A 15,265-nucleotide genomic window follows, 5' to 3' on the forward strand; every position below is an offset into this window, starting at 1 on the left:
GTTCTCCCCTTTACAGCAATAATTGCTGTATAATCTATGAGCGGTGACATAGGTGGTTAAGGAAGTGAAGTGTTTATGTTCGTTTTATGTTTTTGTTTTAAAATATGCAGTTTTTGCAATATTTTAGTTTGAAGATATGTTTGTGTGTGTGGGAGGGGGTTTGGGCTTTGTCAATTTAGGTTTTGTTGCAACTGTGATTTTGTGTGAGATTCACATATTTTTTGCATGAGTAGCACACAAAATGCATTATGTAATCTTATGCTGGAATCTCCCATGTACATGAACACAAGAGAACTAATATTACCGGCTTTAATAACAGCAGTAGAAGTTCTTGTGCTATGACAACTTGACTTTCTATTTATATTAGAAATGGAGCTTAGCTCAAGTTATTGTTCTATTTTAGTCAATTTAGATAAAGAGGCTGCTTGCAGTGTCAATATGATTACTAACAGGAAGTCTGGTATGCATAGGGAAAATATCTTCCCCCACAATAACCTCATGTCAAATATATTCATGTGGATGCTGAAAAATAGCCTTTCAGATATAACATTTCATAGATGCCAATCTGCTGTAAGGATCTGAATATGACAAAATCATGTCCATAGAGTATTATTCAGTCAGTCAAAAATGCAGTGTAGTGGAATTTTGTTGCATGTGTTTTTGTGACCTACACTGGGTCCTTGATACGAGTCGAGAAATGTTTGAAAGCCAAAGAATATCTGAAATGTTTGCAAATCATGTGCATCCCTTCATGGCAACAGTGTTTCCATCTGAGAAGGTGATATTTCAGTAAGATAATGTTCCACAACACAACATCTAAGAGCTCAGTAATGGTCCCAGAAAGATGACAGCAAACTCAGCAGAACACAGTAGTCTCAACAGGTATGTGGTCCAATCTAACATCTGTGGGATAAGATGTAACAAGCTATTCACCGTATAGATCCGCCAGGAGATATTTTACGGCTATGTGACTAATTGAAGTTCAGTAATGGACCAGCGCGCATGTTCGTACTATTGACACCATTTTTTTTTAAGTTCATGTCCCAAATAATTAATAATGTTCTCAGGGCAAATAGATGAACATCATTAATTTATGTTACTATTATTTTCTTACACTTTATTCACTTATATTGGTACTGTTTAGTTCATTGTCTTTTTAAAATGTAATATACATGTTTAAGTATGTGGTGTTCAGTTTATAGTTTGGAAATATAAACCGTAGGTAGTTGTCTTCCAGTACTGATTACAAATGACTAGTGCATAGTCCACACCAGGGCTCTGCACAGAATGATCAAGGGATTTATATATTATCTCAACTTTTTAACAGACAAAAACATTAGGGCCACTGACAAGGGAATTCTACATCAATGTCTGGCATAATTTCAGAGCTGGTGGACTGTGGATATCAAAACATACATTCACATTGAATAGTGCACATATGTGCAAACATTATTTGTTGCGGTAAGCGAGGATGGTGTTATAATAAAGTGTACACTGTACTATTGAATAAGGCCCATTCACACTGCTGTAAATGTGCCAGTTTCTACATTATAGCCACCTTAGAAATTTAGGTTAGTTGTAGGGATCATTGTTCCCTATGACTACAATAAAAACTATATGTTGCCAATTCATGCTTGAAAGTGAGCTAAACAAAAAATATGTTACAAGTACAAGGTGCAGGGTTAAGTGAGAACAGGCAGTGACGTCTTCTAATAGTGGCCATAGATTGTATTATTGTGTTTGTCCCCAATTGTAAAGCACTACGGAATCTGCTGGCACTACATACATAAATGTCGATGATGATGACATGGTCATAATGATCTATAATCCCTCTTGCAACCTGTATAAAACCATCCCAAATGGAAAACATAAATGAACAAGCACTCAGAAAATTTTACTTCATGCTGACAGGTTCAACGTAAAGCAGCAGTCTTACTTTTTAGCACCTGCTTCCTTTCTAAGGTCATGGAGACACACAGAAAGAAACTTGTTTTACAAGGAAAGCTGCTGTCTTCTTCCCACTCTCTGGCTATCTGTAATTTATATTCTGGGCGCTGATCTTCGCAAAACTACTTACACCTGATGAGCGTCAAACCTCCTGTGGGTATGTATGCCAAAGATAGCCACAGGCACTATAATTGGACTGGATTCTTTGGTTATTTTGAATCATATACCTGACCAACATTGAAGCAGAAACTCCAGATAGTTATTTAATGTATCCGCATGTCATGGATGGCTGACATCTAACTCCGCTGCAGAATGACCAGATCTGCAAAAGCTGATGAAGTGTGGTTAAATCGACCACATATCTATTCATACAATATTTAGGTCATATGAACACATTGTAGTGTGTGCAGCTTTAGTGTGGAGACTTGCTACAGATAGTGAACTGAATCATTAGAATGAAACACTAAAAGCAAAGCAACTTTATTAGGTGCACCTTTCCAAAACATGGCATGGATTCAACGAGGTGTTAGAAAGATTCCTTAGAAATTCTGCTCCATGACAGCCTCAAGTAGTTGCTGCAGATTTGTCATCTGCACGTTCATGCTGCGGGTCTCCTGTTCCACCACATACCAAAGGTGCTTTATTGGATTGAGCTCTGGTGACTATGGAGGACATTCAAGTACACATATCTCATTGTCACGTATGTGGAATTAGCTTCAGAGGATGTGTGCTTTGTGACATGGCGAGCTATCCTGCTGGAAGTAGCCATTAGAAGTTGAGTAGACTGTGGCCATAAAGGGATGCACATGGTCATTTAAACAATGCTTAATTTTTATTATGGGGTGTAATGTGTGCCAAGAAAACATTCTTCATACCATTACCTCCAGAACCAGCCTGCACCATTGATACAAGGCAGGATGGATCCATGAATTCATGTTATTTATTCCAAATTCTGATCCTATCAGATACATGTTGCAGCAGACATTGAGGTCCGTCAGTCCAGGCAACATTTTTCCAATCTTCAATTGTCAAGTTTTGGTGACCTGTGAATACTGAAGCCTCAATTACCTGCTCTTAGCTCTTAACTGACAGTTGTGGAACCCGCTGTGGTCTTTTACCGCTATAGCTGATCCACTTTAAGGTTCGACATGCTTGAACCAGTCTGGTCATTGTCCTCTGACCTCTCTGGTTGTCACCAACAGAACTGGAGCTCACTGGATGTTTTTAGTATTACGCAGCATTCTCTGTAAACTCTATAAACTGTTGGGCATAAAAATCCCAGGAGATCAGCATCTGGAGATCTGGCTCTAACAATGGCATCTGTGGCACTCAGCCAACGGTTCCCAGGAAAAGGACCTTTGTGACTGTGTTGTTTGGGGAAGAATATGGGATTCTCTAAAGAACATAAAACCTTCACATGTTAGTTTTCCTTTACCAGAAGGGCTACTTGACAACTGGGTTAACCAACTGCTTTCTGCTAATACAGAGGTGATGCTTTAAATAAGTGCCAATCAGTCTGGGAAATATGGTATGCAGCCTAGTGCATAAATAATCCAGTGAATCTAGTAATGGAAAATTGCACGGCGATAAGGCATATAATGTCAAAATGCGTGGGTTCAAGTTATGGGCAGGTACAAGTTTTACTAAAATCTTTAACTCACACTGCTGAATAAAATGGTTTTGAATTCACGAAACTACAGTTACACAGTAATATTACAATATTTTACAAACCAATATAAAATAGTTTGTATAATTCCTCTATGCACTAGTTGATATGCAAGATTCATAAAACTCTTGAAAAACATCACATGGAATGTGCCCTTTATTTCTGATTACATACATTGTGTCTAAATACAATGGTAAATATATATATATAACAAGCATTTTACTCAATCAATATAATCAAAATCTTCAGGTATGCCAAACGTTTTGTCGATCTTGCTTTCTTCAAATCCAAACTTTTTCTTGGCCCAAGATTTCACAGAAAATATATTATCTGTGGATAAATGTGAGAAACAAATGATAACATAAGCCAAATACATTTTGTGCCAACCTAGTAAACTAGGATTAGAAGGCAACTGTACACTCCAGTAGCGTGAAGCAAATACGTACATCACAAACAGAATAAACCAGGATTAAAATAAAATATAAATTTTGATTTTTCTATATATATTCCTGTTCAATTTTTTTTCTTCACAAAATGTGTATTAAACAGCTTGTGATTCCATCAATAGTTTTAAGATGACAGCATGTACTACTACATTATTAGATTTATCTCATGTGGAGCAAATAAAACACATACTGTAATCTATTGCAACCACATAAAAAGCTTTAATCAGTTTAGTAAGAGAGAATCAAATAAAACCAAGTGTCCTATTGGCTGCTGCAGCTTACAGCACATCGGTGGTATTTGCACACAGAAGCCTTAAAAAGCCATTTTGTAATGCTCACTCTATGTTGTGTGCATAACATTACATAGTCCACCTGCTTATTTCTGAGTGAGGCCCTGTCCACATCCTGCTAATCACATGCTTTCATCTCCTGACCACAGATCACAGCAGCATTCTATAGAACTCTGCACGAATAGCCATCTCATCACCAATAGACCAGTTACTGCTTCATACATCAAACAGATATGATATTGGCCATTAAGAAAATTGTTTGCTTAATTGCATTTTATTAATGTTAGCTATGAGCAAACAAACACATTGTGCAGATGAGAATATGTTAGATGGTGCACAGAAAATGATCCACTTTCCAACTTTCAGTACTGTAATCGGATAGTCACCTAGCTTAGAGTTGTACGTAAGTGCAATGTAAAGAAGTATCTTGGTGAAAAATTGTCCATTGCGTAAGCACACAACTTGCTTCTTTATTTACAGTTGCATGTATCTTGCCCTTGCAGTTCAGGGGAGTTAACGTTTTTGTGCTGTACAGTAAAGGCATCGCAATGTGAGCACAATGCTGAGAGATGTGTATTATTTTGTGTTACACGGATCATGAAATACATGAGCCACGAGCCATCAACTTTGCACCTACCTATAACGGATGCAAGTTGATGATGATTGTCATGTTCCAGATGCCTCTTTACACCAGATTTAAGATGCATGTATCTTAAATTTCATAGCCTTGCCAAGTAACCCTGTACTACTTAATGGGGCATATTCAATTGTCGGCGGAAACAGCGAAAAATCTCAACAAAACGTTATTACTGTAGTTTTCTCGCTGGATTTTAGCTCGCGGCTCCCTAGGTAGTAGTTTTTTGTTTTTTTTAAATTCTTTATATTGAATGGTCAGTCAACAAAAGGTATGTACAATACGAAGTCAAAAGCTTACAATGTATACATGGAAGGACATTAACATTGAGATGGAGTCTAAAGAAAACGTCCTTCGACAAAACGGTAGTAGTTTTAACGCCGCGGAAACTCGCGACAATTGAATATTCCCCTCAATGTTTATCCTGGAATTCCCTTAAGTGTGTAAATATTTAATAAATTCCCCAAGGGTTTTTACAGCTGTTAATAAATTGGGTCTGTAGTTTTCTAGCACACCATTATAAAGAGAATGTTTATCAGTAGGATATCTCATACAGCTAAATTTGTATTTGAGTTTGGCCACATAATTATGAGCATTAATGAGTTCATTAAGCCACTATTCAGCCCGATTTGCTCAGCATCTCTCTTAAAAAAGGGTAAGATTTTGCTCCAGGGCGACAGACGCCATCTTGACAGGTTAACACACGCTCCTAACTTTACTACACTGTGTTTCGATTCGCTTAATGCTATATCTTGTTCCACTTACTCTGGTACCTGGCTTATAAAGCCCAGGCTACTAAGCTCTTTAAATAGTTTATCAGTTATAATACAATATATCTATTGTATGCACACAGTGAAAAGTGATATACAATTAAGGGAGTGAAATAGTTAAAAAAACAAAAACTAAGCTGCAGCTTCCACAATAAAACATTAATACTTAAGATGCCCAGAAGGAGCAATTGTGCACCATGGCAGAATCCTGTTGTAACAGATTTAGAGTCTGGATGGGGTGTACTCTAGCTCAACTCTAAACTGTAGAGCAAACATAAAGGTGTCCAGTACTTGTGTAGTACATTCACAGTATTTTCCCTGCATGCAACTTAAAAATTGTATTTACACCCCTTACATCACAACAAGGTTCGACCATGGGTATATCTGCAGCCTCTAGCTGATGACCATTGTGAGCAAATACTTACCAGTCCAGCGATTAGCAGCATCTTTGGCCACTTTGTTTGCTTTACCTGGAAAGTGATAACATACAAGAGTAATTCAGTACACAAAGAAATATTGAGTCAGATTAAATGAGTCATGTTATTCAAAGAAATTATTCTGGCAAAGGATTAATAAAATGTCTACAGCCTTGTGGTCTATTAAAAAACAGTAAACAAACAGTCCATTAAGAGTTTAGAGAATGACCCGAAAAAAAAATCAGTTTCAGGAAAATTATTAAAGACTGTACCAAAAACTTGTCATGTATATTCCCCAGTGTTGTACAACTTGGCAAAATCAAAATATATTAAAAGGGATTGTAATCTCAGCCATCAAGTTTTTATATAGTGGTGGATGAGAAAAATTAGTTCTAAAAATTCAGACCATTTCTGTTAAATTTGGGTAATCTGTCTGTTAGTGAGCAAAGTGCACAAACAACATATACATACACTTACACAAAATGTGAACAGGTCCCTGGGAGCAGTTATGCATCTAGACAAGTACTGCCTAATTGGTGGTCAGACAGAACACGCAAAGACATTTTTATGGTGCACCAGTTTTCTTACAACATTAATATCATTTTATGATGCAAGGATCCAGCCAGTAAACATACTTCTATGGGACAAATGTCTATCTTCCCATAAAAATCTTGAATAGCAGAGAAATGAGTGGTTGTGGGTTGGTCATAGTTGTAGGCAGTCAAATGTAAAAACTGCTCGTCTTACCAGTCCTAACCAGATGTATGGTATATTATTCCAAGAGTGAACTTTTACACGTTAGGTGCATTTAGGAGACTTGGTGAAAGCCTGTCTAGCATCTCATAAAGAGTTATTCACAATTCCAAGCAACATTAACATCAGCACAGTCATTCATATACTCTGGGTGAGAACAATCTGATCCCAGACGAATAGGACATGTAGAAATACAGAAAACGCATCATCTGGTGTATGAAAGTGGCCATTTATAGATATCACATTGTAACAGCTAAATACAAATCAATTCTTTTCAAACTATCCCATTATCAGTTGTGGGGAATTAATTAAGAAAAATGTGGGTGGATTGGAAAGAGAGTAAATTCCTTACAATGGGTAAACTGTCAGTGTTACTTTTTTACTCTAACATGAAAAAGCCAATACTTTGCCAGAGACTGTTGTGATATTCACACTGAAATACTGTAAAGGTACCAAAGTACATAGTAAAACTTTTTGCTTCAGTTTTGAAAATGAAAGTGCATGAGATTAGGCAGATCTCGGATTGGTATAATCACACATGTAGATCTAATGCCATTTGTAAGGTAAGAAAACGGCACAATGTGAGTTATTGGGGTCTGGGTTAATACTAAGCTTTCATGGCTGCAAAACAAAAGAAGCTTTCTAATTAATAAAGCTTCAATGTACGCACACCATAAATCATCTGAGAAGAGATGTGACAGTTAGTCTTTGAGCAGAGGCTTGCTCTCTTGAACATATGCCAGCAATAAGATGGTATCTTATTCTCTTTCACTTCCAGCCATGATGAGATAATGACAAAGTTATAGCACTATTACTCTGTGCAGTTCAGCAATTGTCATACTTTGTTGTGTATTGCTAATTTTATGAACGAACAATAAAGAAAAAAAATCTAAATAATTTTGTTTCTATAGGAAGAGAGCATATCTTACAGACATCGATTAGGGAGATTATCACTGGAAAAAAGAAAGATGACTTTATTCATCAATTTAACAGTGGCAAGTCTGCACTTTACTGAATTTGCAGGCATTTGTGATGTAAATGCCTGAAGTCAAGATAAATCATATCAGACCTTTTCCCATATTTAATGTGACCTTGCAATCAACAAAATTGAAATGAAAACACAAATAGACAATTTTTTAGGAAAAGGGAAAAACCTACAATACCTCTGTTGCATAAGTGTGCATACCCCAAACTAATCATTTTTGGAAGCACCTGATGTTTTTATCATACCAGTAAGTCTTTTTGAATAAGGCTCTATGAACTTCACACACCTGGACTATGCAATTCTATCCCACTCTTTGCTGCAAACAAGTTTAAGTAAGTAAAGTTACAAGGAATGTGCACAGCCCTCTTTAGGTTTTCAATGTGATTGTTGCCTGTGCACAACATATTATACAACACATCACACCCACCGGTGCCCAAAACATAACCAGTCTCTGCCCCACCAATGACCACAGCAGCCTGTGCCCACATCATACCAGCCTGTACCAATAGATTATTATTACACCAGTTTACATCCTGATTACAATGAATTTTGCCATACCACACATAAAAAAAAAAAAAATATTACACACCAGCCTGTGATCAAAAAATATAACACCAACTTGGGCCCCCTAATATTGTTTCACAAAACTGTGCCCCCACAGTTTATTAAACTGATTACACACCAACCCAAACACAACATTAAAGTCTGTATCCCCCTAGAATGAATCCATACCAGCTTTTGTCCAATTTAAATAACACCCCCTTTCAACACAGGAGCTCTGTGACCATAAATGGGCACAAGTATATAGGCCAATAGGGGATACTTTAGTCCTTATAATAAATGTGTAAATTTGATCGGAATTAAAACACGGTAGTATTTTACTAATGAATATACTAAGTTATGTATTGCTGTACTCACTATTTTACCTTATGATGCAATGAGAAACAAGAAAGCAGCCAACCTGAACATTGTGACAGGCTGCTGTATAGTGAGGGGCTGGTGCAGGGCCATATAAGGTTACAATGTCCTGGTGATGAGAGAGGGAAGAACAATCATTGTCCAGGGATCTGGAAACAAAGACTTACGCATCTCTTCTATAACATCTGGATCACACTCTTTGTATTTCTCTAACTCTGCCATGAGTTGCACCTTTTGCTGCCTCAACGATGCAAGCTCCTCTGCCAGTTTTGATCGCTCCTCCTGTAAGATAATATCAATGGAAATTAAATATAGAACACATGCAAAAAGTAATTACATAAACTGGTAAGTTACACTGTGAGCCACCCCGACAGTTTAATTTCATTTTTAAAGAACTGACGAAATGGTATGTGGTGCCATCTCATTTTGTGCCATTGATATCAGCAGCCTCAGCACTTTGTTTCCCAAAAATCACTCTGCATGACATTTTGGAGTATATTCAAATTACCATGGGTTTTATATATCCAAACTAAATCTCCTCATGTACTCATGGACTGAACGGAGGGGTGCTAGACATGGACACAGCATTTATATTGTAAGCTAAGGTCTACAGCTGTAATCTGCTTAGTGCACATCATGATGTATGTGTCCTCTCTGCAGCTGGGAGCAGCATTCACAAACTATGGATATACAGGTCTGACTCCACGTGCATAGAGGAGGGAGAATCTTGAGGGAATGCACATTGAGCGCCCTATAATAAAGAAGCACATTTCCAGACAGACTCACCACATGTAATAAACAGTCCCCCAGGTACAGTAAGCTGGTTAAAATAAAATAATTTAGCAAAACAGTAGCTTACACCCGATCCCCAAATCCTCAACACTAAGTAGCATAGGCTGGTTTCCACTATAACATGGATATCACAAGCGCGTGGACCTCCTGCCATTGTGAAAAGTAGCCGCAGGTTCAGTGAACCTATGGGCTCAGAGCTAAAGCCAACAGTGTTCCTTCCCTGGGCTACCAGCCCTGAAAAATAAGAACCCCTGCCAGCTCTATCAAAATGATACACAATTTTCAAAAACTTCCCAAAACAACTGTTTACCACTTTACTAAATAAATGTAATCTGAAAATTCTCCTTTAAAAACCTAGTCACCCACTACGAATGACCAACATAAAATGATCGAAGCCAGAATACTGGCAATGTCATGGCTAAAGTAATTTCATGTATGCTGTTAATAAGTGTGTGGGGGAATGGTTTTTTCCCCACCATTTCGTCTACGATGGATCAAGAAAAAAAGAAAGGCAGGTGTTCTTTATATTTAATAAAATGAAGAATAAGGGTTTGGAGGAGTCCTCTAACCAAAAACAATTGTGTTTCTTTTATATTCTTGGTAAAATGGGCAAAGGATCTTAGGGACACCCACTTCAGGGGTCCCAATATTGTTAACGCCAGCACCCACAGCCCAGGGGGGTGAGGAAGAGCCGCTGCTTTTCAGCGCAGGATTGTGATCCTCTCTGGAAAGGGAGGAGGGGCAAGCCTAGTGCTGGTTTTCACTATAGTACAAACAAGCCCTGTATGGCTAGCACTGTGGCAAGCTGAGGATTTGCAAGGGGGCACCACTGCCCATTGTTGTTTTTCACAATGCGCTATGTATAGGAATGGTTTTGTCTCATTAAAAGTAAAAGTATAAGAAGGGATCTCCACCAGCTCATGTGGTACAGAGTGTAAGTCCTTTTATAGAGGGAAAATGGCTGAACATCCCTGAAACAGCACACACGTCCACACCTTTATTTTACTACAACAAGTGGGCTACACAATATGAAATATTGTTTCTGCAGTGCTCCACACACCAATGTGCCTACTATATGCTTCACTCCTTTCTGCCAGTGTAAACTTCTGCTTCTCTGCAAATGCAGCCATCGTCCCCTACAAACCTATTATATTCATCTAGGTAACAATTGAACCCACCAAGATCAGTAGCAATTGCACCCCAAATTTAGGTGCCAGCAGTATACTTTAGGCACTGTAGCGACTTGTCTGCTTTTACGTGACAACATTTATTACATTCCTATGTAAATTATACCTCTTTGTAAGGCAATATCTTCGGAGTAAAGCAGTGTCTGCGGTATTTGTTGAATTGCAAAGCAAGGAATTGTATCTCTTTAAAAGCAATTTGTGCTTTGTCAACATTCTTATCACATTAATGTACTCTGAAAACCATTCTAAAGAATTCCCATAATATTATACAAAACCAAAGTGCTTCTTATGGGCAACATTCCTTTTAAGTCTCGAATATATTCTGTTCTCAGGCTAATAAAATCTGCTACACAGTTTTATATCTATTACCACACAAAAAATGCATGTTTATGTATAAGACATACAGACAGCAGATAAGAGTATGGAGGCAAAGACATTTTACTTGCCACTTTATGCCACTATTTTTGAAAACAAAATTTTAACTCCATATAAACTATACAGCAATACCACATATTAGAAATCCTATGAAACAGGTAAAGTATGACTTGAAATTTCCAGTCTCTTCCTTGATGTACCCTCCTGCCACATTCTCTCCCCCCCCATCCTCATCCTAGAACTCTTTCTCCCTCATGCATTCCATCGCCTATACTGTGTATAAGGCATCCACAGCAACACTGCTCTAAAGGAAGAAGTCAGGTGTACCAGCCCAGGTGCCCAGCAAGCACTAGCAGCGAGAGTTACCCAAAAGGAAGCGGCTCTAGGTGCTGCTGAAAGAGTCTAATGGTGGCATCAGGCTCATCCTACTGCATTTAGAGGGGCACAATTGGGATAAAGAAAGGGAAGGGTGGAAAGGCAAGCCCAGTCGTTCCCCAGCACTATGGACTGGGTGGCAAAGGAGATCCATCCTGTCACAACTAATATGCTCTTAAAAAGGACTTACTAGGTGCAACTTTAGTATTGGTCAAAAAATACCAATCCAAAATTGATCCTGCCTTTTATAGTTTAATCTAACGTGCACTCTGTTAAATAGGGGTGATTTTGCATGAGACAAAATTAGGGTATCTTCACTTGAAATATAAACCCCCGACCTCCCCACAAGTCATGTGTTGAGTATATCTCTCTGACAAATGTATTAATTTATTTATTGATCCCAATAAATAATCACCTGTCAGTACTAGTGAACAAGTAATGACAATGCAATAATGAAAATAACTTATTATTAATCATAGCCTGATTTAGTCATTTTAGGACCACACCTGACAATATCAGACTAATATTTTCGATAAATGGTGAATTTTACAAGCTTACTTATTTATGCATAGATCATTCTGTAACTTCATGAAAACATGACCCAGCAGTGAAATATTTCACAAAACACAACACAAAGCCGGTACTTTCACACAAAGCCCATAGACTCTGTGGTGTTGTGTCAACATTTATACTATTAAATAATGCTAAAAATGCAAATTATTACAAAATTACCGTATTTTCACGTCCAACTTTTGCTTTATCCACACTTTGCTGTAAGTGCCTTTTCTTCTGATTTGACTCTGTAAACTGAAAATAAAGGACACTAAGATACATACAAAAATAATATTTGATATAACAACATTTGCATGTAAGATTACTATCATGAATTTAGGTGTCCTGACTCTGAGGTATGTTTTCCTATCTAGCAGGTTTAACTAGTTTTTGAGCACCTAGTAAGTCTGACATAAATATTCTCACATTATTGTTTAAGGTTCTGAGTACTGAGGGAGTGATCAAAGAAAAAAAAAAAAAAAGCAAATATCTGATTTTTTTTTTTTTTCGGCTCCAAATTTCTATACATTTTAAGGACTATTTGATGATATCTGAAGATGCAGTTTATAGAATGGAAAGAATGTGTCCCAGCAACATATTTCATTCTAATCTGGTTTACTCTTATATAGGTGAACAACCGGTTTTGGAAATTCCTTTTATAGGTTTACGGGACTAAATCGAAAACGTGGATATTGAAAGAGCAAAAACATGACATCAAATTCCAGCTTATTATCACTTTAGACTCCCTTCCTTCATTTCAACTATTCCCCTTTTCTCCTAATAAACTTCTCTCTTTCCTGTCTGACTTGTCTTAACGGTGAGGAGACAATGGGACTTATTATTATGTATTATTATCCCTATTGTATACCTGAAAATTTTAATTACATTGGTCCGAATGCGAATAGCAATGTACTTTTCAGTATAAAGTGGATACAACTGATCACTCTTGAGGATATGCAAACGGAAAGGGCTTTGCAGTGCCTCTACTAACCAAGGAACACCCCCATACATGTGACATCTTCACACCTTCAACCTCATTCCAATATCTTGGCACACAAAACAAAAAGTCATTTTTGAATGTGTGTATAACAACAAGCAGATAAGAACAAACAACACCCCAGTCTTTCACATTCTTTCCATCAAAAGACGCAAAATGTTGCAACCATTCAGGTGCCACCACTTTAATTTAAAAAAAAACCTGCTACAACCTTGTATTCGGTGGGATTTCAGAATGGTATAACAGAAAAAAAAGCACATGTGTTTATGAAAGTGCTTAAAGCGCTGATGTCTGTGAAATTAAAATGTGAGGTCACATGGACAACAGGGAACTTAAAAATTATTATAACAGGCACCAATACACACACAGTAATGCACCTAAAATACCGAACATAGGAAATGTATCTATATTCTTACACTTCGTATCACAAGATTTGCCTTAAAGCATAGCAATCAGTATATATTTTAAGGGTCATTAGCTTTTTCCCATACAATGAATACACACTCTGATTAGATAAAAGAGCGAATCCAGACTCACACAGAGTTGTTACTCTTTGAATGCACAGTGTATTCTTAGTCTATGACCTATGTGACTCTCTGCCAGGTTTCTTCCTGTAGCAGGCTTGGGAAGAATGCAATAAGTCATTGACATTAGTTAAGAACATTACTTCTGTATTTACTTTTTCAACTCCTTGTGGTAACATATGAACAGCAGGAGAGAGGATATAGTAGTGGATATGGCATGGGAAACATGTAGAAGACGTAGTATAGCTTGTGGATCATGGAAATTGTTACAAAATAAATGAAAACAATTATTCACAAAACCTACTTTCAGCCCAAGATATTAATGAAGAACAATGGTTTATATCCCTTATGTTGAAGGAATTAACAGTGTAGCAGAGGTGTCAATGTGTCACACAAGACAGGCAGATATATACCATATAAACAAATAAATGATCCAGGGATGAGTAAAATAAAACCTCAGACAAGAAATACAAAGAGTGGAATCTGTCCTTGGAGGACACAATTCTCAGTGATGGTGATGCCAATGGCGATTCAGGCAACAGCTCTCCATTGTGTCAGGCTGCGGCAGCTAGATTGTGGTGTCTCTTCACACTATATTTTGATCAGATAGAATAAGTGCTTAAACTGTATATTAACGGCGGTGTTTCTGCAGGCTATCAAATATGGCAGATTTCTGACCATTTCTAGAATAATAATTGGTCCCGTGTTCCACTGGAAGTGGTGGAGTAGATTGGCAAATTTTTTAGATGATAGAATTGTGGGGTCGGTCGACCACACAATCAACTTTACCTGCTGTCGTCTCCCTTGCAAGTAATTGGGCTGTCTTAACTGAATCAAGCTCTATCATTTTCCGGCCTGATAGTTCCAAGTAAACTGCAAGCCCCTGGTTGGGCACAGTTTCTAAACTGGTACATAATCCCACTACCCTGTTCATCTAAAAGACATCTAGGGCAGGATCCAGCTATCTTGTGCAGCAGCTCTCTTCAGCGGAGGCCCCCAGGCTAGCAGTGCAGTTCTCTAACCAATCAGCACCCTGCATTTAACAGGGAATGTTATTCTACTCTACAGACGTCTGGATAAGAGTAGAGTGCCCTTTCTTACCTTCTGGGGTCACCTTGGATCATCACTGGCTGCTCTAGGGGTGCACGGTCCTATGTCCCTGAGCTTGTTGAGCCTGTATTGTGTGTCCCACATGAAGCATAGTCCACTGGGAGATCCTGAGGGCATCTAATTCTCATTCGGCCTCAGCACATCACAAACCATACCGGAAAATAGATAACTTTACATTACCTGTGATCTCCAATGCAATATTTATTTATATTACTAAATACTTATTTATAATCCTGGGAGGTGTTACCCCTCAATATCAATTACAGCAAAATATAAAAAACAGCAGGTTCTTACTGGAGTGCACAGACTATAACTATAATAAAGACAATACTCGTCTGGTGCTTCAAGGTCACACACATATTGCCAGACAGCCCTGTGTGTTTCAGCACTCCCTTGAGCACCTCACCGACGATTTTCCTGTTCTGCTTCAATCTACTACCGGGAGGTGCCAGAGTCCTCTCTATTTCCTGCTTTATTTTATCTCCTTTTATCCCCTCACTTTCTTCCTAACCTTTCTGCCTTCCCCGT

General features: G+C 37.9%; 1 protein-coding gene across 2 annotated transcripts in view; it reads right to left on the bottom strand.

Moving 5' to 3' along the window:
• Positions 1-3,751: 3,751 nt before the first annotated feature.
• Positions 3,752-15,265, bottom strand: part of MND1 (meiotic nuclear divisions 1) — a 61,334-nt gene continuing 49,820 nt past the window's right edge. For both annotated transcript variants that reach the window (XM_075198572.1, XM_075198562.1), the window contains exons 5-8: positions 12,287-12,361; positions 8,993-9,107; positions 6,179-6,223; positions 3,752-3,943 (exon numbers count right to left, since the gene is read on the bottom strand). In XM_075198572.1, coding sequence (XP_075054673.1) covers positions 3,837-3,943; positions 6,179-6,223; positions 8,993-9,107; positions 12,287-12,361 — 342 coding nt within the window. In that variant the 3' untranslated portion in view covers positions 3,752-3,836. The remainder of the gene's footprint in view (positions 3,944-6,178; positions 6,224-8,992; positions 9,108-12,286; positions 12,362-15,265) is intronic.

This window comes from Mixophyes fleayi, chromosome 1, assembly GCF_038048845.1.
Source record: "Mixophyes fleayi isolate aMixFle1 chromosome 1, aMixFle1.hap1, whole genome shotgun sequence".
Classification (NCBI taxonomy): Eukaryota; Metazoa; Chordata; class Amphibia; order Anura; family Limnodynastidae; genus Mixophyes; species Mixophyes fleayi.